Below are 22665 nucleotides of genomic sequence, written 5' to 3' on the forward strand. Positions count from 1 at the left end.
CAGACGCGTGGGGGCTTGGTTGGGGGGTTCGTAAGCTTTATGAGAACTGAGTCGAAAGCCACGTGGTTAGATGTGGTGAATCCAATCGTGGTTCTAGAATGATTGGCTGTGGGCACGTGAAAATTTAGGTGAAGCTGTCACTAGTTTAAGTGCAAATCTACAAGCTACGGTGCTGTTGGTATTGTTTGTATGCAATTCGTAGATTTTGGTTAGATTTGATACGTTGTCCAGCTACTGGTGCAGTGGAACGAAATACAGCATCTGTGACAGAAATGCACTCTCAAAAGTGCAATTTTGGCCACTTTACCGTAAATCATCGTGGGTCACGATTCGTATTATCGTAAATCTACCACCTGCTACTTTTAAATCCAGCAAATCTAATCTCGTTTTAACAAAATCGCTGCAAAGCTACCTGTATTGAAATAAGAGTAATATCAGCATGCTGTAATAGATTTGCAGCTATTATACTAAGTATTATAATACAAGAGCACTATTTTTATTACTTGCAAAAAGTGTTTTTTTTACCAAAAAATACAAAGAAAAAATAAAGGACTGGCCGTTTGATCTGCGCCTCCTTTGAATCCTTTTTGTGTAGTAGTGGTGGGATCATCCGAGATATTTGCTCAGTTCTTTCAAAAGCGGCGAATTTGATGTACATAGATCGTTCTTTGATCTCGTCATTCTCAAATATTTTGACGCACATTGGATGTTGAAGCGACATTAAATTGTTTGTTCATAGTTTAGTAAATGCTGTAAGCTGCGCTTACAGCTTGGCGAGGGGGAAGGCTTGACGTGCAAGCAATGCAAGGCGAAAGTTGACCCGTTTCAGCTGAACCCGCAGCTGACTACGACGAGCCCACGCGCGCCCTGCGTCTGCAGCCAAACCATCTGAATGGTTTCGCGTTGCGTACTGCTAGCGACAGCAAAATCGCGCGGTGCAGTCGAGAGCAACCCAAAATGATCTATTTCGGGGAATATAGGGGTCCCGCCACCTAATCTGGCAACGATATCGCGTACCTGTCCAGTAAAGTAGCTGGCGTTGCGTGCCAAGTCAGTACCATCGTTGTGGCGACTTAAAGGTAATTTTAGCGAAGGCGTACATATTGAAGGGAACTATCGTAACCCCCTCCCGTCCTGACGAGCGAGCCCCCCACAGCACCGTGTCCGCCAGTGATGCACGAGCCCCCATGTACCAGCGACGAAAAATACAGAAAAATAAGATTGAAACCAAGACCAAGAACAAGAACAAAATCTAGCGTAAGATTAAGCGCTTGCACCAGATCATTACGATCAAGGTCAAGCAACTAAGCAGGAGCTTAACCTTCCCTCTCCACAGAGCATACTTATATACTCAAAAGCGTACGGTATGCTCATCTTTAACAATCGATTTGTCGTCATCTGACGAGGTATCATCCCTCCAACATGAAGAACCTAGGGTGTGTTCAAACACCAACGGTAGTATGACCATGCATGAGCGCTTTTGTGTACCCTGTCCCTCCGTGTCGGTCAACCCTGGCTCGCACGCTCCACTTCTGCGACCATTATTGCTTTGGCCCCAATCCCTATCGCTAGTTGGTAAGTAGTTGATCGACAACGTTTATCTAATGCATCCGATGGCTACACTGAGAGATGCACTTTTGCGCACAAACTTCAACCTGCAAATGAAAGCTATCGGCCCATCAAACAGGGAGATTGGTTTAGATGGACCAACATCCGACTTGCAATGGCCTATGAGTCCGCAAAAGGCTCTTACCATAATATTGGAGGGCGATTGGAATGCATGCAGCACCTGTACCAGATGACACAGCGGCAAAAGCAAGTCACAAGTCACCGCGTCACAAGTCACACCTGTCACCCCGTCCCAACAGCGACATCCATCCCAGCCGCCCCTGCAGCGCAAGTCCCAGTCTCCAATCGACAGCGGCGGGAAGGAACGTGAGCCTCGAGCTGGTCTCGTGCTAGCGCGCGTGCTCTCGGCCCACGCGGCCAAGCAACAGCCGAGCAACAAGACAGCAGAGGCCGAGAGGCACGCGCCGACAGGACAACAATGGACAGAGGCACGTGCTGAAAGGGAAGAGGCAGCGACTCAAGGGCGTCGAGTTTGGCGAGGGGTGTTGTAGTGATAGCGATGCAAATGGACCGACCGACTAACTCTGAATAAAACTTCACAATTTACCTTTTTGAGCTCACTTGCCATAAAGTATACTTTGGCTTTCAAGGACTGACGATGGCGTTCAACAGGGAGGTTGACCAAGATGGAGACGTCGCGATGCGGTGTACACAGCCGGTCTTCGAGTACATCAAGCCTCCGCGATTGACAGACCTGGGACAACCAGCACTGGTCAAATCTATGCGCGATCGTCGACAGTATGAAGAGAGGGTCTGGGAGCGATGCCTAGCGACGGGTGAAGTGCACGAGAACGTGCTCGTTAGTATCAAGAACTCCATGGAACCAAGGATCCTCGAACACCTGGCGCACTACGAATTTCGTACAACCGTGGAGGAAGTGACGGACAGGTGTCTACAGGAGGACATCAAGCGCCGTGCGGGCACTCTGATGAATGATCATGTCCCTGATGTGACCAAGCTTTTCAGTGATAACCTGAAAATGGACATGAAGGTGTCGGATATCCATGCACGCATTGCACAATAATTCATGGATTTTGACCGGCTAGTGGATAAACATGGACTAGGGACATGGGTTGGTCGGGGACCAGCGACAGATGCTGCAGGCCGTCAACGCATGAAGGCTCGCTGCAAGTTACTGGTCTCGAACTTGTTCCCGACGGTGTTGCGGGTGGATATCGAGCGCCTCATTGCCGTGACGCACCAGCACGCTAAGCAAGATGATGTGGCGTTGTACGAGCTGATCGTCGTCCGAGCCAAGAGCCAGCAACATTTCCACACCATGCAAACCGAGTTGAAGCGTGATGATGCCCCCAGGGGAAAATCTACTGGCGGTAAGACTGGAGGAGGGAAGCAACCCAGTAGGGCTGTTGGTAAGGCCGTACGTACGAAAGTGGAATTGAAGGCACCTCCCAACCCGCCTCGAATGGGATGTTTGATCTGTAAGGGGCCCCATGGGGCAAAGTACTGCCCGACTGGTTCTGACGAACAGAAGCGAGATATCCAGCGCGAGGTGCAGGCTCGTAAGGCGCTAAGAGATGAACGCGTCAAGGCTGTACGGGTAGTACGGGCTGGAGAAGGCCGATGTGCGTGCATTAACGGTGTTTTGGATGTGCCGTTCTGTCCCGATACTGGAGCGGACAGCAACATCATTTCGACGAGCTTCAGGGTGTCGGAAGCACGCTAAAGCTGCAGGCATTGAAGCCTGTAGTGCAGGTGCAAGTAGCTGGTGGCGCTCGCATGTGTTGTCGCGATGCTGTCATTTTGGATCTGCGTATCGAAACAGCAGCCGGGCCTTGCACCTCGCTGATGTACCGTGTCTTGTCATGGAGGGCCATGAAATCGAGTTTTTACTGGGACGCAAAACTATGCAAGACATTGGCTTCGACATCGACAGGCTATTTGACCAACTTGCAAGTGGTCATGTCGGTGACGCAGATGAAGACGATGTTACCAGCGATAGCCTTCAAGTGGTTTTTTGGTGGATGGTGATGAAGTCTATGGCTACTTGAACAAGATGGTTGATGCTGCCGGAGCTGCTGGTTTTGCGCCAGAGTTGTTGGAGGACCTACGCAAGCTGGTGTTTGAGTATGCCGATGTATTGCGTATTCGTATAGGGGGTGATCCACCTGCAGACGTAGAGCCATTGAAAGTGAGGCTCCGAGAGAGGGCTCAGCCGTATCGCAGCGGGACAAGGAAGTATCCACCGGCGCAGCAAAAGTTCCTACGGGAGATTGTGTCGGAATTGGAGCGTCATGGATTGGTTCGGCGTAACAACACCAGGTGCTCAGCATTGCCGGTCAAGAAGCCACAAACCGATGAGTTTCGCTGCACTGTAGACTGTCGACCGACGAACAAATGCACCGTGCCGTTAGCCGGAGCAACGCCGAATCTAACCTCAGCGACACAGAGTGTGATGGGGGCGTACGGTTTCGGCCTCTTTGATATCTTTAAAGGCTTCTGGCAACTCCCACTTCACCGTGACAGCCAAGAACTTTTCAGTTTTGTTACTGAAGATGGGGTGTTCACACCGACGCGGGTACCGCAAGGTGCAAGCGATTCCGCAATGCATTTCCAGCTGCAAATGCAGCTCTGCTTTCAAGCCATGATGTATCGCAGCATTCTCGTATGGATTGATGATCTGCTATTATTCGCTCGTGGTGCCGAGGAATATCTAACTAACCTGCGATCTTTCTTTAAGGTGGTTCACGAAAGGCGGCTGAAGCTGAACGCCAAGAAATGTGCGTTGTTCGACACCAAGGTGGTATGGTGTGGCAAGGTGATTGACGGTACAGGCGTCAAGCACTCACTCGATCGCCTCGCAGCACTGACGAGCATGGCGCTACCGCCGACTGCTGCAGCGCTCCAGCAGTTCCTATGTGCAGCGAATTGGCTGCGGGAATCAATGGTGGATTATGCCCGAGTTGTTGGTCCGCTTCAGTCGAAGCTAGAAGCATTGATGGCTCAACGGGGTCGGCGCAAGGCGCAGCTTACTGGTGTCGAGCTCACCTGGCCAGCGGATGATAAGGCAGCTTTTCGTGCGGTGATCGATTTGTTGACGACTTCGGCCAAGTTGTTTTTCCCGGACCCAGATGCAGTTGTGTGCATGTTCAGCGATGCTTCCCTGGGCGGTTTGGCCGTCATCGTTAGCCAGGTCCGCAATTGGATCGCAGGGCTACCGGTGACGGAGCAAGCACACGATCTACTCGCTTGCCGGGGTGGGCTTTTTACTGGGGCTCAAGGTAATTGGTCTATCTGCTTCGCCCTTCCGAGCTACTTGAACTTGATTCAGACGCACTACAGTCTGACGAGGAATCCAAATGCACATCGTGGAGAAGGAAGCATACCCTATTGTTCGGGCCTGTGGTGATCTCGCGTATCTTCTTGAGCGTGAGAAAGGTGTGCAGATTTATTGCGACCATGCAAACTTGATTCACATATTTTCCCCGGATAAGACGGTCAAGCCACATCTTCGTGGCAAGCTGCAGCGGTGGGCACTCCACATTGTGGGAGTCCGCTACACTATCGAACATATCAAAGGCGAAGATAATGTTTGGGCCGATCTGATATCGAGATGGGGCCAAGCTAGTGCAGTTCCAGGGAACCTACCGCATGCTGTTAAACGTGTGGTGGCCTGCGTGGTTGGGAAGAACGAGGAGGACTATGCTAATGCAACCGCGGATGACGTCACTGATGGCGAGACCAGGGAGACGGTTAAGGACAAGCCGTGTATGATTAAGCCCTTCGATCTCTCAGCTGCTTACTGGCATGTCCCTATGCAAGACGGTGCTGTTGGTTTGGCCAAGAGAGTGACAGCTAGACGCACACAGCCGATTTCGCTGCTGCGGTCGTTGCAGGACGGTAGATTTGTGTGGCCATCCGAAGGTGCAATTCGGGATCAACAGCGACGCCACCGTTCCAGTGCACCGGCGGCTGCAGATGAAGACGGTCTCATTCGAGTCGACGAAAAACTCTGGGTCCCCAAGCAGGCCCGCGAGCTGTTACAACGTTTGTTGGTTGTGGCTCACTGTGGACCTCAGGGCCACAGGGGTAGCGACGTTATGCAAGCCGCACTTGCCGAACGCTTTGAAATTGCTAATGCGGGGGCGTTGATTGACCGTTTCCTGAGAGAGTGTCTGTTGTGCAAGCATGTGAAAGGCGGGAAACTTCTGATGCGCCGTTGGGGGCCTACATCTACGGCAAGTAAGCGCAACAAGTGTCTTCACATGGACTATCTACAGCTAGGCGAATCCTACGGTGCAAGCCGATACGTACTCGTACTCAAGGATGAGCTTACGCACTATTGCGAGTTGATCGCTGCTGATGCGGCAAACAGTGCTACAGCAGTCCAGGCTGTGTTGGACTGGTACAAGCGATTCGGGTTACCTGAGGCCTGGGTATCTGATAATGGATCGCACTTCAAGGCGTCAGTGATGGAAGAACTTGCTGGTCGTTTGAAGGCCATACAGAAGTTTGTTCCGGTCTACACGCCGTGGATCAACGGTACCGTTGAGCGTGTAAACCGCGACATTCTTCAGGTTTTACGCGTCATGCTTCTGGAGCTACATCTAGACACGCGCAATTGGGTCCATCTTTTGCCGGTGATCCAGGCAAATCTTAATCACTCGGCGGTGGCTTCATTGGGCGGACATGCTCCCGTTGAGCTGTTCACGGGCCTGCCAGCACCTTCTCTGCTGGATACTGTTGCAATTCCTTCGAGTGGGTCCTACAGGATGCTACCAGTCGATTTAACTAAGGTTGCTCCACAACTTGCCAAGCTGAGAGAGCACCTCTACGAGCTTCATGGTGACGTCGTTGACCGTAAGGAGCGTCGTCGGTTGCGCGAGATCGCGCGAGGGAAAGGCCAAGAGTGCAACTTCAACGAGGGCGATTTCGTGTTGTGGTCCAGGGTGGACACTCGCATGCGGGGTGGTAAAGTGTTAGTTCGTTGGGTAGGCCCGTTCCGCGTTGTCCGTGCTCTCTCGCATTCATTCATGATCGCCCACCTGCTCACGGGTGATGAGTACGAGGTACATGGCTCACGCCTCAAGCATTACTGCGACCCGGAACTAGGCAGTATCGCTGAAATTCGCGAGCACGTTGCCGTGCAGGGCATTGTGCTAGGCGTGCGGGACATCATTGGCCACCGTTATGACACGACTGCGAAGGAATGGCAGCTTCACGTTGCCTGGCGCGGCCTTAAGGACTCAGAGAATTCGTGGGAGCCATTTTTGGCAATGTATGCAGACATTCCAGTCCTGGTGACAACGTATGTTGAATCGGTGAACACTCCTGAGTTGACAGCGATGCTGTAACCATCAATTTCAACCTGGCCCTGTCACATGTCACATTTTTCACAAGTCATGGCGATATGGCTACTTTACGTTTTCCAGATTTTCCAGTTTTCTGACATTTTTTCAAGTTTTCCAGTTTTTTCATTTACCGCGGTCATCTTGGGGGCAGTGTAGTGCATGCAGCACCTGTACCAGATGACACAGCGGCAAAAGCAAGTCACAAGTCACCGTGTCACAAGTCACACCTGTCACCCCGTCCCAACAGCGACATCCATCCCAGCCGCCCCTGCAGCGCAAATCCCAGTCTCCAATCGACAGCGGCGGGAAGGAACGTGAGCCTCGAGTTGGGCTCGTGCTAGCGCGCGTGCTCGGCCCACACGGCCAAGCAACAGCCGAGCAACAAGACAGCAGAGGCCGAGAGGCACGCGCCGACAGGACAACAATGGACAGAGGCACGTGCTGGAAGGGAAGAGGCAGCGACTCAAGGGCGTCGAGTTTGGCGAGGGGTGTTGTAGTGATAGCGATGCAAATGAACCGACCGACTAACTCTGAATGAAACTTCACAATTTACCTTTTTGAGCTCACTTGCCATAGCGATGTAAAAGACGAAAGTGTCGGAACACTTGCTAGCTAAGGAGAGCGGTTTGGAATGTCTCGGCATTGGTTGAGCAGATACCTGGCTGCATGGCATTCGATAATGCAGATGCTGTAGATGATCCTTTGGAGCCCAATTCGCCCCATTGTGGATGGCTTCAAATCCGCCGCCTGCAAGTTATATATATATCCTGGTAGAGAGCTGTGTGTTAGCGAGAGTGTGATTGCCTGGAAAGCGAGAGAGGGAAAATATAGCCACGATGCTGTTTCCCACAAGACAAGAATTATTCGCAAGCCCAAAGGCTTACGTCAAAGCTTTAGTGGATGGTGATACTAGTATTGTGTTAAGGCTAGCAATAATGGATGGAGCATCCCGACAGAGGGCCAAGCAATTAACTGCAGAGTACGGCGAAGGGACAGCGATAATACTGAGACTATCGGAGCCATATCGTGGTAGCGGTCGCACAGTTGTTGCCAATAGTGCGCTTTCATCAGTGAATACATTGGAGCAGCTCGAATTGAGAATTGTTTTTTTATTATGGGCATTGTAAAGACCGCCACCGCTGAATATTCTATGAAGTACATACAATATTGGTTAGCAACAAAACCAGCTAGAGGGTCATGTAAGAGCGTTGTCCGAATAGAAAAAGTGATTAATTTTTCCCCGACAACTTTTTTTCTGCGAAGAAAAAAATGAGGCCAAATAAATCGTCGCATGTCCAAGTGAGAAATTGGCTCCGCCAAATTTATTCCACCAAACCTATTTAAATTCATACAATCATTTTGATAGGTTATTTCCCTTGCACTTCAATTCCGCACGCGCATTGCTGGGCCAGCTGGAGCACGCTATGTCTACGCAGGAGTGCAGCAACGCTTTGGCAAGTGAAGAGACCCCTCCAATTACAGGCTTATCTGAAAGACTCGTGGTGATCCGTAAAAAGGAAATGGATCCAGTGCTGTGGTCTGAAGCCTCCGGGGAAGACTCTCAGCAATCGTCAAGCGAAGCTACTGAAGCCCCACCGACAAAGAAAGCTCGACTGGCCTCCGATCAAGTTAACGTGAGAGCATCACGTACGAGCATCCCGACCAAGAAGAAGGCTGTTTCCAAGAAGAAGACCGCCCACAAGAAGACGAAGAAGGCAGATCCCAAGAAGAGCGCTCCTGCTAAGAAGACATCTGCTCCGAAGAAATCTAAGACCTCAGCCCCACCGATGCGCTGGACGGTCGCGCTGACAGCGCTAGCAATCGAGACTCGCTACAAAAACCCGCGTGTGCTGAAGAAACTTGCAGTGTCGACAGCAGACACGAAGATGATGCGTGCAAAGTGGGAAGCCACGGTCCACACATTTTAGGTCAACGAAATGGTCTCCTTCCTCGTCGTCCATGCCATCAGCAGCTTCATCAAGATGTGTCATTCCAGCGTAGCGAGAGGCACTGTAGTCTGCGAGTTGGCTCCGTGTTGATGAGCTACTCGACAATCTTCTCTCGCCACCACCTTCTATGCTGATCGAAAGTGGTCTGTCTTCCTTGTCGGAATCCGTACACCCCTGGACAGCCCCTAGTTCCCTTGCCAGCGTCGTATTTGCTTCATAATTGCTGTTTTCTAACACAATGACGGCATCATCCCAGTTAAAGCAAGCATCAAGTAGGATCATGACGATTAGACGCACCAGAGTCAATGGCCATCGGCATCACACCCTTCGCGACGCTCTCCGTGACGCCCTCCGCGACGCTTGTGTGTAAATGCACGCTTTGCTCCGCGCAGAAAGCTTCCTCCATTCCGCACTCGACTCGCCACTTCAACACTAAAAAACTAAACGCGACTCGAAAGAAATAGGTGGCGAGCCTCTTTCTTTTTACCGCTTTAAAATGAAGCGTCTGTGGCACCTCGTTTTTCTTAGCGCTACTTCACAAAAAAATAGGTGAGAAAAATAGATCACTTTTCTATTTGGACAGCGCTCTAAGGTGCTATCGAGTACTACGAACATGGGAACACCAATGCACGATGCGTGCTGGGCAAGGCCAACACGATAATATTCAATTGTGGTAACGCATTGTCAAGTACCAATTCAATACGCCCTCGCCATCGGCTTGTGGAACGTGATGACATCGTTAAAACACTACGCTACGAAAACCAAATTGAGCGATTGCAAATGATTGGATTGTTCTTTTCAAACTTCGTGAGCATGGTCATTTACACCAAGGCAGCCTTGCGCTAGAAAGAGAATGGCTAACACTACATTGGAGCCACAGACGGCTCAGCACACTGCTAGGGATAACCGTAGTTGACGCGTACAAGGCTTACTGCCATGAGACTGCAGACAGTAGCCACCAAGACAATCCGGTCATCAAATTTCAAGGAATCGTATAGCAACTTGCCCACCAGCTCATTTTCAGTAGCTTCCTTTCCTCCAGACAAACTCGCACACTTGTAGGAAGTACGGTAGAGCAGAGTGAGGTAGACACGCCGTATCGCATTGACGAATTCATCGATTTACCTCAGTACGCCTCAATTAGGTCTAATGTTTATCGAGCTAGACGCAACTACGGAGTATGCAAACGGAAAGCATCGTTCTACTGCGTAGAGCTCAGACCCTCATCAGAATCTGTTCTTTGGGATATGTGCAAGCGAGAATGTCTTGCAAATAATCTTGCATCTGCTTCAATTTGGCTTTTCTATTGCATAGCATTTGCGTTTTAATTCAAAGTTTTAAACTAAGTTAAAGGTGCACAATCATACATCCTTTTATCATGCCTCCCCATATGATTTCCGCCTGATGTGAAAAGAATAAATACATATAATATGTTGTCTATGTTGTTGAGCTAAGAAGGGCAATGGCGAAGATTAGGACAAACAGGGTAGCAAAAGTGGATGAAAAAATGGAAGATGAATCCCGCTTGATGCGTTCCAGTTTCGGATGCTGCTTCGTCCCATCTAGACAGCGATTATCCCGTTGGTTTCAGCGAATGCGGACTCTATTTAGAATGACCGATTTCCCTGTCCAAGCACTAAAATCAGTACCTCGATCTAATTGATATCGGCAAGTTGCTTACGATTCTATTTCCTGAGATCCACAAGTGGGAAGGAAGTTTTGATTGTAAGTGCTACTAATGCTGTCATTCGTTTGCAGCCTAACAGACTTGTGTAGTGCCTTTTAAAAGCCGTGCAAATGACGTCTTGTCTTGGCTGAAGATCTGGGTTTCTGTGGATTTCATAGTGACCAATCCACACTACATTAAATGTAACACACTGCAAAATGACTTCTTAGATGCAACGTATCGCATGGATTACCTCGCCCGAAGGATTTATTGACCTTACCATAGAGGTCGGGGACGGCGAAGACTGTGAGGACTATGATTATATCGACTAGGTTAGAGTGGGGTTGGGCCAAGAAATAACCAGATTAATTTCGGCAGATCGAATGATGTTTTGGGAGAATATGGGTTTCTTAGAGGTTTCGAGGGTAACGCCACGCATTTCAATATGGTCGATCCGTTTGTATCCAAGAAAAGGAGAAGGAGAAAAGTCAGGTCCGCAGCTAAACGTCGTAGAGCAAGATGGATTGAGAAACGAAAAAAGGTTCGAGAGATCGAGACAAAGAAGAGGGTGACATTAGCTGAACGACTCGAAAAGCTGGAATCGTAACAGAAAGGGATTAAATTGAAGAAGCAACTTAAAGATTTCTCCTATCGTCGTTTTAAGGATAACAGCTTTTATTTTAATAAAATAAAATAAGCTTTATTTTTACATTGTAACTTTTGAGCAAATGAGATCTCTTATAATATTATTTTCTGATACGGTATTATCAATTCCTTTGTGAATTGTGCTTTTCGATGCAAAAGCTGTGCATTATAAAATCTTATCATTTCTATATCCAGATGATTTGAAATGGCCATTTAAAAAAGCGCAAAATCAACGCTGGAAAGAACGCAGAAAAAGGTATCAAAAAATATCTGATCATTTGCGAGTGCGCGTCATGTTCCTGGCGTTCAAGAACCTCTCGACACGGCAAAGGTCCGTTCGTCCTCCAGCGCTGCTCATTTGAATCGGTTGCTCACTCTTGATCGTCACTTTATTCAGCGCCGGATACGCCGTGGTGTGCGTGGCGCTGGGGCTCGGCATCAAGTACATGGACGACCACATGCCCCAACGAGACCTGACCAAGGCGCAGGGCGACGGACTGGTGAGTACATCTGAGCAGAACACTTCCAGGAATAAATCAAGTTGACCCATTCGATGCTGCAGGCCTGGAGCGATTTGGACAAGCAGCCAGATGCCACGAAGAGGAGGAGCTAATCGCCAATCTCGTGAGCTGCCTTAGAGAGTGGTGGGTCGTTGCTGTGTGGACATTGCGATGTTTGTTTGCCGCCTCTTCAACTGCGGCCTCCGAGGGCGGCTTGCTGTAAGCTCGATCGGTTTGCTGTGAGCCTTTTAATAGAGCGCTAAGCTTGGTTTGTAGAGGACACGAAAGCCAAAATACACTTGTACGTGCCTGCATGTCTCTTTTCTCTTGCTCTGATCATGATCTGATTTGTCTCTTGGTCCTCCGTTGCCTTCGGTGGCAACTTACCACCGAAGGCGACGGAGGACCAAGAGACAAATGGCAAGCATCGCTCCACGCCATTTACCAGAGGTCAACTCGGTACTTAAGTAGTCGCGAGAGGAACTACCCGTCAAACATGCACTCTGCTTGAGCTCTCGTACATGCGCTTGCCTGTTATGATATTCGTGGAGAACTGTAGTATTATACTTTGCACTTGAAGTAAAAAACTATTGGTGGATCGAGTCTGCTGTTATAAAAAAATATTCCCTTGCCAACCAGATGACCCAATTTCTGTGGCCGCGAGATGTCTGCTATACACCATTTACCGAAAGAGACGAGCGAGCGCTTGGAGCATGCCACGAGCCGATTTCACGAACAGCGCACCGAAAGCTGCATTCCAGCCACAGCCAACACAAAATACATAAATGTTAGCGACAAGTACTCGCCTCGTTATCTCACCTGCCAGTCTTTCACCTTTCAAACTAGAGTTGCCACCAGGAAATGCCGACAGCGCGAAGGATCCGAGCGTCATCAACTGCATCACGGAGCTCAGCACCACGAACACGTAGTTCCCCAGAATGAGACAGCTGTACAGCGTGCAGCCTCATACATCGAAATCCTCATTAGTCAAATAATAAATACTTCGAAATACCCCGCGTTCTTCTCTCTCACCAAGTGTCACGAAGTATGCGCTAGTCAGCAGGAGTCGATTCGGCTGCAGCAGACCTGAAATGTAGGCAGCCGGGCCCTTGAGCATGGCAAATGCACCCATACAGCACATGCTGCCAAGTGTAAAGCTCAGGGCGAACTTGGACGGCCGAACCATGATCTAAAAAGCAATGTAAATAAACATCAACAATAGTGCGCAAATATCTGTCCTGCCTCAAAAGTTCTACCGTACCAGTGGCAGGAAGATGGAAGCCATGCCGAAGAACAGCATACCCAGCATGGCCATGCCCACAAAGTACTTGAACCTCGTATTCCTGTACCCAGCAATTGGTACCATAAATTTAGTATCTCTGGTACAGTCCTCAAGATGCTTCTCACTCTGTGCTTACCAGCTCATTGTGGGGATAAGACCACCCTGGCTGCTCGAGTTCTTCCTCCATAGTGGCCACTTGGCGGCCGTCACATCGTCCACTCTGTCATCCATCTGTCCGCTTTCCAAGACGTCGACTGCGTCCTTGGTCACCGCGCTATTGGAGGTGGTTACCGCGTTCTTGGTCAGATCTCGCGCCGAGTCCCACATTTTCTGAAGCGAGAAGCTGGCAATGCCCCCCTCGCTGTCGGTGCTGGCAGTAGACGCCGTGGACAGTGGAGATGAGCGTAAGAGACTGTTAAAAGCGTCTTGAGCGCCCTGTAGCCCGCCACTCGCGGGCTTCTTGCCGCCCCATTGTTCCCACGCGCTCATTGTTCGGGCCTGCAGAAATTCTATGAATGAAGACGACGGCACTGGCTATGTGGAAGGTACAGTGTACCATTTTAAGGGTGGACCATTGGTGTGGAAAACACGATTTAGCGTCACCAACAAGATGTTTTCGGAAAATGGCAACTTCATGACTTCTGTGACATGTGAAAAAAAAAACTTTAGAAACTGCAGATCAGTAGAAAGACAAGAATCGTTCCTTATCTCGACGAGGTCACACTCTTAAATACAGTGCAAAGCAAGGTGCTCTACCGGCGATCAAGCACTCTCAAAGGTGCTGAGGGTCAATGTCGAGCTGGAAAACGAGTTGCTCGTGGTCAGGTTGTCGAAACTTGAAGTGATAAAGCCTCTTAGATAGAGTACGTCGTCTAGGACAGCAAGCGCACGCGGCCCATGGAGACGCGACCCGCACTGGCGCCTCCTGTTGAGCTGGTGGAGTTGCGCATGGCAGTCGAGATGGCGTCCGAACGCGGCAACGAGTTTGAGGCGATATACGACTCGGCTAACGTCGTTTCCTCGTCGCAACTGAAGGCAAATCCCGTGTTGCGGCGGCCTGTCGTCCCGCGAAACATCTTGGTCGGGACCCGCTCCCACGTCGCGTCCTCCGAGATGGACTCGCTAAACACACTAGCCGAGTAGCTATCGGTAACACCCGAACTAGTCGACTGAGGCGCCGATGTGCCGACGTTTGACGCGCTCTTCTTCGGCTGCTGTTCGTACAGTGTCGCCGCGAAGCTTTGCGGGTGTTGCGCCTTGAGAATCTCCGCGTCGGAGTGGCCAAAGTCGCTCAGATACCCGGTGGTGTGGACATCGTCCAATGACATGGACAGGGTCTGTTCCTCCATGTGGTTAATTGTCAGACGTCGCTGATATTTGCGTTGCGAGCCTCCACCCATCGATTCTTGCAACAGTTGCGCCAGATCCGGATGGAATGTCCGTTGGTACAAATTGTACGCAACATGTCGTCCGAGTGCCAGCGAGCAGCCCATGATGAGCACCAGAAAGTAGCCCCACGTCTTAGCTGTGGGGGCGAAGGCACCGAACTCGTCGTATCCGATCTTAAATGTGGCAAAGTAGGGCGTCTCTGTACCTATCGCAGCGAAGCCGAACCACGACATAACACTGCCGAACCAGAGCGAGAACGACAGCAGCGTCCACCGGTCGGCGATCATCCAGATCTTGATGTTCACAATGAGAACCGTCAGCGAGAACGCGACCATCCCGAACTCCACACGCGACTCGCTGCCTGCCGATTTCTCCGATGCGTTGAAGCCGTACGACATGACCACAAATATGATCAAAGACTCGTAGAATGCAGCGGCGATCCAGCGGCAGAACGTGTACATGTTGAAGAAGAAGCGGTCCGGCCCACGACGGTACAAGTCTGGGTACTCGATACTGAACGGGGCAGGTAGATCCTTGTCCAGAACACCCACCACCACGATTGGTAGGCCCGTGAAGGCGACGTTGTATAGCTGGACGCCGATCTCCCAGTACATTTTCGAGCCTGACGCTCCCGAGAGATACCCGTACCAGTATTGCGCCAGTACCAGTGTAATGTTCTTGTAGAACATGTAGAGCACCAGTTTGGAGATACGAATGTAGTTCCAACGTCCGTGAACCAACAACAAGCGTTCCAAGAAGCGGAACTGGGCGATAGCGTAATCACTCGAGTTCACAGCCTGCATTCCTTCCTGTCCAGAGATGCCTACGCCCACATGAGCAGCTTGGATCATCGCCACGTCATTGGCGCCGTCACCAATTGCCAGAGTTCGGACCGTCGTGATATTATCTCGCACCAGCTTGACCATCTCTGCCTTCTGCGCAGGAGACACTCGGTTGCAGATCACTGCACGACACAGCTTGGCAAACGACAGCAAGTGCGGTGCCGTTCCTGGTCGCAGAGCCATCTCCAGCGCTTCGCCGTCGATAACCAGCGAGATTTCCTTCTCACTGCCGCCTGCCATGCCCTTGGCACCGTCCAGGAACTCCCTGGCTGCAGCATTCAGCTTGGCACGGATCGCTGCCTCATCTGGACACGTTGTGGCGTTCACTATGACCTGCTGGATCGAGTTGTCGAGCAGAGAACAGGCGTACGAGATGTTGATCGCCGTCTCTTCCTTGTCGCCTGTGAGCATCCACACTTTGATCCCTGCTCGCGTCAAGTTGGCCAGACACTGCGGCACTCCGTCTTGGAGCTTGTCTTCGATAGCTGTGGCGCCGATGAGCTCTAAACCCTCCTCAATCTCCTCCATCAGAGCGTCGATAGCGTTCGGTTTGCCGTCTTTGCGTCGGTCGATCTCTGCCACGTTGCCCTGAGCGTCGTCGAAGCGCATCTTCCACTGCTGGAACCAGCGCTCGTCCAGCTTCTTGACTGCAAGCGCCAATGTCCGCAAGCCGTCGTCTGCGTATTTCTCCATGTGGTCTCGCGTGATGTTCTTGAGCTTGAGCATCGCCGGGTCGTCTTTCAAGCGCTGGTAGATCATCATGTCGGCCCCTTTCGTGTACAGCAGCAGCTCTCCGCTTGGTTTACGCACCACGACAGACATTCGCTTACGCGTACTGTTAAACTCGAGCACATCCAGCACTTCATAGGTCACGCGTTGGCCCAGCACGTCCACCAGCGCTGTCCCCACACGGCGACTCTCGAACTTGAACCCTGCAAAGGCAGCTCCAGCCACGAGAGCCTGTTCGTCAGGAGACGACGCTGACAGGCGCACTTCGCCCGACTCGAGCTTCTCTGGGATGACCGTGTGGCACACTGCGAGATGCTCAAAGAACTGCATTATCTTCTCCTTCTGCTCTTCGCCCGCACTGCCTTTCATGCTGTCGAACAGAGATTTGTCCACGAAATTCACGAACGGAATACTCTTGACACTCGGGTCCAGTTTGGGCTCGGGAGGGATCGGCTTCCCGGCTCGAACGAGTGCAGCGCGTCCGATTTCTGTGATACCGGAGCCGTACGAGGTGCCGTTGATGGAACACTTGCGGAACTCCATGACGTTGCACGTCAACGTGCCGGTTTTGTCACTGAAAACGTACGAGATCTGGCCCAACTCTTCGTTCAGCTCCATCGTGCGTACGATAGCTGGTGTGTCCGTTTCCGCGTGGTACATTTCGAGGTCCCACGACATGAAGCGCGACTGCAGGAACTTGACACTTGTCATGGACACATAGAGCGAGATGGGGATCACCTGATATAACAGCAAGAAATAGTAGAACAGCATCTGGATAAACGCCACGAGGCGCGTGCGGTTTCTCTCCGATTCGGAGAGCTGGATGTACCAGGCGTTGCGCACAATGTCGTACTGCCACGTGATGTAACAAGTTGCCGCCATGGCGCAGGCAACAAACAGCCCCAAGCACAAAATGACGATCATGCGGTTGATATTCAGCATCAAGTCGCTCCACTTGGACGGCGCGGCGCTGGCACTCTGCATGATCTTGGTATCGTTACCGGTATTGAGCACGAGGCAGAAGACCCAGTCCGTGTTACGTAAGTTACAGCCTCGTAACAAGACGTTCTTAACTGATAGCGGCATCACTTCCACGCCGCAGCCGTCGCCCACGGTGACTTCCACTTTGCCTGCGAACTTGTTGATGTGCGGGTTGGGCTGCTCGCACTTGATGACGCCGCGAAGAAGCGCCAGTTCCGCGGCGTTCGAGAGCGAGCTCATGGTCGCGGCCACCGCCTGACGCAGCTTGAGGTTCGTCTCGCCGTCCAAACTTTTGGTCTCGACGTAGCAAATCCCGCTGGGCGGCTCGCCCACGGGCTCCGCGACGGCGAGCACCAGCACGTCGGCCGGGATCACTTCTCGGTTGCGGATCTGTAAAAAGTCCCCGACTTTAATGTCCGCCCACTTCTTATCCACGACCTGTCCGTCCTGAATCACGTGGCATGTCGCGGAGTTGGCCTCGTTGTCCGATTGGTGACGTCGTAAATCCTCCATCACAGCGAACACGGCGTCGATCGAGATAACGAAGAACAAGACCGGCGCGTTGGTCGGGTAGCCGTACGTGTTACTGATACTGGGGATACTCTGCAGCACGCAGACCATTAGGAAGAAGAAGTTGGCCACCTTACTGAAGCTTTCTTTCAGAAACTTGGGCAGGAACGTGGCCACGTTGTACTTGGACGTCACTACGACGTTCGAGCACTTGTCGAATACAGCGTTGCCCGGGGCATAGTTAAAATAGACTTCTCGTAAGGTTTCGTCCGGGCCTGGCGCTCCTGCTGCTGCTCCTGGTTGACCACTTCCCGACGTAGACGCGGGAGTGTGCTGTGCTGCATAGTCCACGAGTTCGTCCTCGTCCAGAAGCTGCTCTTTTGTCTGTTTGCTCTTACGTCGTATCTGTCTAGGAGACTGGAGCAGTGCTGGACTGCCCAAGGTGTTGTAACCGCTGGTACTTGAGCCTAAAGCGTTGTCGCTTTGGTCCGAGAGCGCGGAATCGTCTCGAGCGGGCGCGACGCTGGAACACAGCGCCACCTGGTCCTCCACCCGCGAGCCGCGAAAGATGCGCGACGTGCTGCGCTTGGCAGCCATGAACGCGTCCTGTTCCTGAGGCTATAAAGCTATTCTATGCTGCTCCACGACAAGCCAAGCCACGGCGGTCTATTTGTGACGACGGAGTGCAAATGGGACCAGACTGCGGGAAGAGCGGCGCAAAATAGACTGCGCAGCACTGGACTGGCTAGTCTACCCCTATTTTTGACCGTTGAGCTGAGGGACATAAACCGATCATTTTGCGCTGAACGTGTGCTGCGATTGGCGGACGACGCTTGCTGAGACCTATACTTTTCAGTTCTTTGACACCTATGAAGTGTAGAAGGTGTCTCGTATTTAGAGGGCAGTTAACCTTAATGTGGAAAGGATGCTGGTAAATGTATGAAGTGTATTTATTTAGAAAGGCTAAATTGAAGGCATCGAGCGTTGAAGACAGGCCAGATGGCAACGCGCACGCCACGAAAAGCATGAGCCACCCCGCATTCGGTGTCGTGCTCATCGATTGTTACCTTGTTACACGTGTTTATCTGCAAATGAAGCGCAGAGGTTTGGCTGCGCTATTGTACATGTACGCGAGATGAAATGCACCATCATTTTTTTGTTTTGCCCATAAATACAAAAGTTATTATCGGATTAATGCCGAAAGACCCGCAATGGAAACAGGAAAGCAAAGAGATCACAGACAAACATATTTTGTTTAACTTTCTCGTCTTTTATTAATATGGTGGAAGCTCAAACGTATGCGGGGAATTGATGCTGATCATGCATGCACAGAACATTTCTCGCTATATTTAATAAACAAAGAAGCCTAAAGTGACAAGCTTTACGCCAGAATGCAGCTTGGAGGCAGCACATCAGCAGAGGTTAGTTTTAGTTACAGGAGCTGTGTAAGGAGTGCTCCATGTCGTGTTAAACTCATCGCCGACAACCCTTCTTCCTTGGACGAAATATGCAGTAGAAAGGGCATTGTTGATTGTAATACTAACGTTTGTATGTCCCAAAACATCTGATGCTGAACAAAGCCTCGAAAGACACGCACTTTTCGCTTTTTAATAAGTGTACTGTAGCATGCGAATTTGAACAGATATTCAAGCATGATTTCGACTACCGTACTTAAGAGAGGAAACCGTTATCTTTCCAACAACGTGAAGGGGCTAAGTTTGGTGGTGTGTCATACATTTTCTTGTCAAGTCTGCTGAAATTCCTAATTCAACCGACACATGGAAAGTTCGAACCTTCGTTTGTTGTTGTGAGGTGGCACATTAAAGAAATGAATTGGTAGCCAACCCTCTTCCTTAAAAATGACTTCAGACCATGTCCACGGCTTAGCATCAAATGCTTAAGTACTGCGGATAGGCTTTAGTTGCTAAAGGCCAGCGGCTTGTTGGGATGTGAAGGCGCGACACAGATCTGACATGCACGCACAAGTAGTATTGAGAAGACGTTTTGAGAGTCAACGCATTTTTGTTGCCATAGAGAGAACTAAAATACATGTAAACATCTTTGTCGTCGCACTAAAACACGGTTTTGACCTATGAGAAGTACGATATAATGATGAGGGCGACAACCATTGCATCTTTCAAGTGGGAGGAAGAGAACAAGTGAGGGGGGGGTACATTTCGAGGATGTGGCTTCTCATTTGTGCTAGAGCATTTGATAACGATATGCTTGGTACTGCTACAACGAAAACCTGGACACAGAGAATGCGGTCATCTTACTATGCGAAGCTCGCGGATCACTACGTGCATTCGCACAGTGACGGTAACTCTGGAGGTTACACTTGTCCATTGGCGCCACGACACCAATTCTTCTGAGTACTCTTCAAATTGTGTTTATTGTCACGTCTCCTGTCGAATCGTGTTTCTGTATTGTGCTTTCTACTCAAAACTTGACTGCCTGATTTATTAATCACCCGCGCTGAATGGCCTATGAAATCGTTCATCCTACCATACATCATACGGAAACATTACATGCGACAGGTTTCCACACACTGCATCGGCAACGTTTCCCGTGTCAGTAAGCGGTAATGGATCTCCGATCTAACGTCTCGTCTGGTAGCGCAAGAGGACCCCACCAGCGGGTGCTGCATCAGCTGATGGTGCACGCTGTGGTGGTCGAACACGTGTATCGCCACATTCGGCCCGTGTATCTCCATATCCTGAGCGTACTCGGACGCCAACGGAGACTACACCGCCCCACCCAGGTCCAATACGACGGCGTACACCTCCAGACCGAGAAGCACTGCCAGCGACCACGACTAGGGCATACTCAACCCCGGGTCCAGTGTCATCTGCAGCCCAACGAGCGTCACTTCTTGGAGCAGCAAGATCACCTGGTGAATCAGCTCAAGCTCGACCTTCTCCAGACCCTGGTACAGCTAGACAGCCGCGGACTCCACGTTCCACACGACGTCGAACATCACCCCGAGCTGCATCTCCTGTTGGTCAACCTGAGCAGCAGATACCAGCATCCCCAGCGGACGCTACTTCGCATCAATATCAGCTTGTGGTTCAGCCTAAGCTGAAGCTGGTGAGTTTTGACCAATCATATCTAAGTGTTGATTTTTCAGACTATCCGTCAATCACCCTCGGTATCCAATTTTCACTGGAATTGACAATATAAGACTACAATAGTAAAGCGTCAGCATTGCAACTTATTTGCTTCTTGCGGTTACGGCACATTTGGCTTCTTCATCTGGAATAACCTCGTGTACTTGTTCAGCATCTCATCCGATTTATCCGCGTACACCAAACGGGTGATGTCCCGCGGGCTCAAGTTCTCGTCGAGCCATTTAGTAAATAATAGTGATTCCAAACCTTGTGCTGAGGCTTCCGTCGCTGGATTTGTTTTGGAATCGACGAGCATTGTTACTATGGATGCATCGGCAAAATTGTTCCTGAGCGTATCCAGCAGAGTTGTGCTGTCGCGGGGGTGTCTATGGTTGAATTCATGAGTGTATCTGAGCCAGAACTTTAGAATCGGATCCGAAAGACCTGGAACGTTGGGATCCCAGTAACCTTTTTTAAGGCGCAGAACATTTTCAAACACGAAATCTGGAGTAAACTCTTTCGCTTCCCACTCTGCAAATACCCGATTCTTCAATGTTGTGGAGATGGCTTTCGTTCCATGGGCACTTAGTCCGGTCTCGAGAACTTCTGCCAGCTTCTCGTTGCTCCCAAGACCAATAGATAGTGCGCCGGTAAGCGTCATTCTATAGTCAGGGTTGCGTGCATTAAATTCATCCAGATACTTGAGCCAGAAAGTAAAGAGTGGATTCTTGAGAGCGTCATCGCTATTCAGCAGTAAGAAGTCGAAGACTTTCGGCGGGGAAATATTCTTGTGCGTCCAATCCCTCCACCTCTCAGTCTGTAATTGAAGCGCAAGTGCATTCGTATTTTCATTCCCCACGGCGGCATTAAGCATCAGTGAAAAGCGACGGTTACCGGATAGATCGTCTCCGTAATGAGAGGTAAACGCCGAGGCCGCCGACTTTGCTGCACGTGGGTACTTCCGATTAAAATCATTAACGTACGTAAGCCAATCCTTGAATTTGGGGGTTGCCAACAGGTTGCCGTCCAGTGATGGAACCAGTTTCATTTTGTTTAAAACATCGTCCGCTGGTCTTCCGTGGGTGAGCCAAAATTTTGTGGTCACAAATGAGTTGATCTTCTCTTTGACATTCACAAGACTAGGGATGGCGTCGATGAATTTCCCTCTCTCTTCACTGTCATGTATAGCGATACCGGATACTTGTACTTATTGGTATGGAAGAGGATGATATCTTCATAACAATATTTGTATAAGTACATGTATCAATAATAATAATAGTAATATAATAGATTCCACAACTGGGGTGCAATGACTCCGTAGTCTAAAGCGTAGTGAATGACAAAAACATGCAATTGTGTAGCATACTACAGTAGGACCAACACTTCGCGTATCCTTAGTACTTACTCACCTCATACAGTACCAATAACAAACTGTTTAAGACTAGGTTTCTCATGAATAGAAGGAGATAATATGAAAACCACCCTGATTTCCTGATGTCAGCACCACAAAACCGAGCAAGTCCCAGCACCACATCCACCACTCGTCCTTCCACGTCCGTTTATCTCCCTCGCCACAGAACCGTCACTGCCCTAGAACGACGCTGGCGACGCCGCCACCGGAGCGGCGCCGAGGGCACGCCACAGAAAGCTAGGAGTCATCGACGGCAGAGCGAGCACAAGCGCCGCTGAGGGCAGGGACAGCAGGGCGCGCATTTCTGCCAGGACACGAGAAGCTGGAAGCGCCACCAGTAGAAAAGAGTACCGCCAAGACCAGGCGGAGCTCGCTCCCAAAGCAGAAGCAGCCCTGGGGGCAAGGTGTGCATGATCGCCGCCGTAGGGTGAACACGATCACTGTAATCACCAAGAACATGAGAACCGCTGCCCCCTCACTGCAAGAAAGGTTGTGGCCGCCTGGATGCTGCTCCATGAGTCGCCTACTGCTGACAATGCCCAATTTTGCGCCTCAAGGTAATGGCACTGCATGGTTTCCTGAACCTTGAAACTAACTAACGATGCAGACATCTACTGTACTACCAGAGAAGCACTGTTCTTTGCTGGCCATTCGATAGGTTGGCTATTAGCAGCGAGGCGCCGGGTCTTGTTTGGCCTTCGGTAGTAGAGGGTCTC

General features: G+C 50.5%; 3 protein-coding genes across 3 annotated transcripts; 1 reads left to right on the forward strand and 2 right to left on the reverse strand.

The window, feature by feature from the left end:
- Positions 1-11485: 11485 nt before the first annotated feature.
- PITG_15137 (uncharacterized protein) lies at positions 11486-12015 on the forward strand (the record flags this gene model as incomplete). Its single annotated transcript, XM_002898252.1, has 4 exons — positions 11486-11529; positions 11596-11698; positions 11761-11917; positions 11975-12015. The coding sequence occupies 3 exons, from the start codon at positions 11492-11494 to the stop codon at positions 11809-11811; spliced, it is 192 nt and encodes a 63-aa protein (XP_002898298.1).
- A 225-nt stretch (positions 12016-12240) lies between these two features.
- PITG_15138 (uncharacterized protein) lies at positions 12241-13471 on the reverse strand (the record flags this gene model as incomplete). Its single annotated transcript, XM_002898253.1, has 5 exons — positions 12241-12448; positions 12533-12661; positions 12731-12887; positions 12960-13041; positions 13117-13471. 5 exons carry the CDS (start codon positions 13467-13469, stop codon positions 12381-12383), a joined length of 789 nt encoding a protein of 262 aa, XP_002898299.1.
- Positions 13472-13852: 381 nt separating this feature from the next.
- Positions 13853-18028, reverse strand: PITG_15139 (phospholipid-transporting ATPase, putative; the record flags this gene model as incomplete). Its single annotated transcript, XM_002898254.1, has 1 exon — positions 13853-18028. One exon carries the CDS (start codon positions 18026-18028, stop codon positions 13853-13855), a length of 4176 nt encoding a protein of 1391 aa, XP_002898300.1.
- Between the last annotated feature and the right edge of the window lie 4637 nt (positions 18029-22665).

Source organism: Phytophthora infestans, genomic scaffold (genome assembly GCF_000142945.1).
Source record: "Phytophthora infestans T30-4 supercont1.38 genomic scaffold, whole genome shotgun sequence".
NCBI classification, from domain to species: Eukaryota; Oomycota; class Peronosporomycetes; order Peronosporales; family Peronosporaceae; genus Phytophthora; species Phytophthora infestans.